This window comes from Penaeus monodon, chromosome 31 (assembly GCF_015228065.2).
Source record: "Penaeus monodon isolate SGIC_2016 chromosome 31, NSTDA_Pmon_1, whole genome shotgun sequence".
Lineage (NCBI taxonomy): Eukaryota > Metazoa > Arthropoda > Malacostraca > Decapoda > Penaeidae > Penaeus > Penaeus monodon.
This window is the reverse complement of record NC_051416.1, coordinates 5,538,139-5,538,492: the sequence shown is the minus strand read 5'-3', so window position 1 is coordinate 5,538,492 and position 354 is coordinate 5,538,139. Positions and strand designations below refer to the sequence as shown.

The 354-nt window shown below is 51.1% G+C and overlaps 1 protein-coding gene across 1 annotated transcript in view; it reads right to left on the bottom strand.

The window, feature by feature from the left end:
- Positions 1-6: 6 nt before the first annotated feature.
- LOC119593014 overlaps positions 7-354 on the bottom strand; it is a 123,171-nt gene continuing 122,823 nt past the window's right edge. The window contains exon 6 of the mRNA XM_037941908.1: positions 7-259. Coding sequence (XP_037797836.1) covers positions 150-259 — 110 coding nt within the window. The 3' untranslated portion in view covers positions 7-149. The remainder of the gene's footprint in view (positions 260-354) is intronic.

The following is a 354-nucleotide window of genomic DNA, read 5'->3' as shown; positions in this document are numbered from 1 at the left end:
CTTAAGAATGAAATTAGAATCACCGGCGAACTTCCTCCAGTGAACTGATAACTCGCTTAACTAACTGGAGGCGAGGAAACCACCTGCACCGCGCTTTCCTCACGCTCTCCTCATCGCCCGCTCGCTTCAGAAGCTGGTCGGTTATCCCATCATCTAGCAAAGAGGATGAAGGCAGAGCAGAGAGCGAGCAGGACGAGGAAAGAAGCCCGAGGAACTGCCGTGGAACTCTCTCCGTGTTGCATGGCCGCCGGGTGCTCGCCTGAGGGAGAGAGAGAGAGTGTTAATTCCTGCCGGATTAGAATGCATGTAATTAAGGATTTGGTCGTTGTACTTCGTTAGGAAAAAAAGGATTAA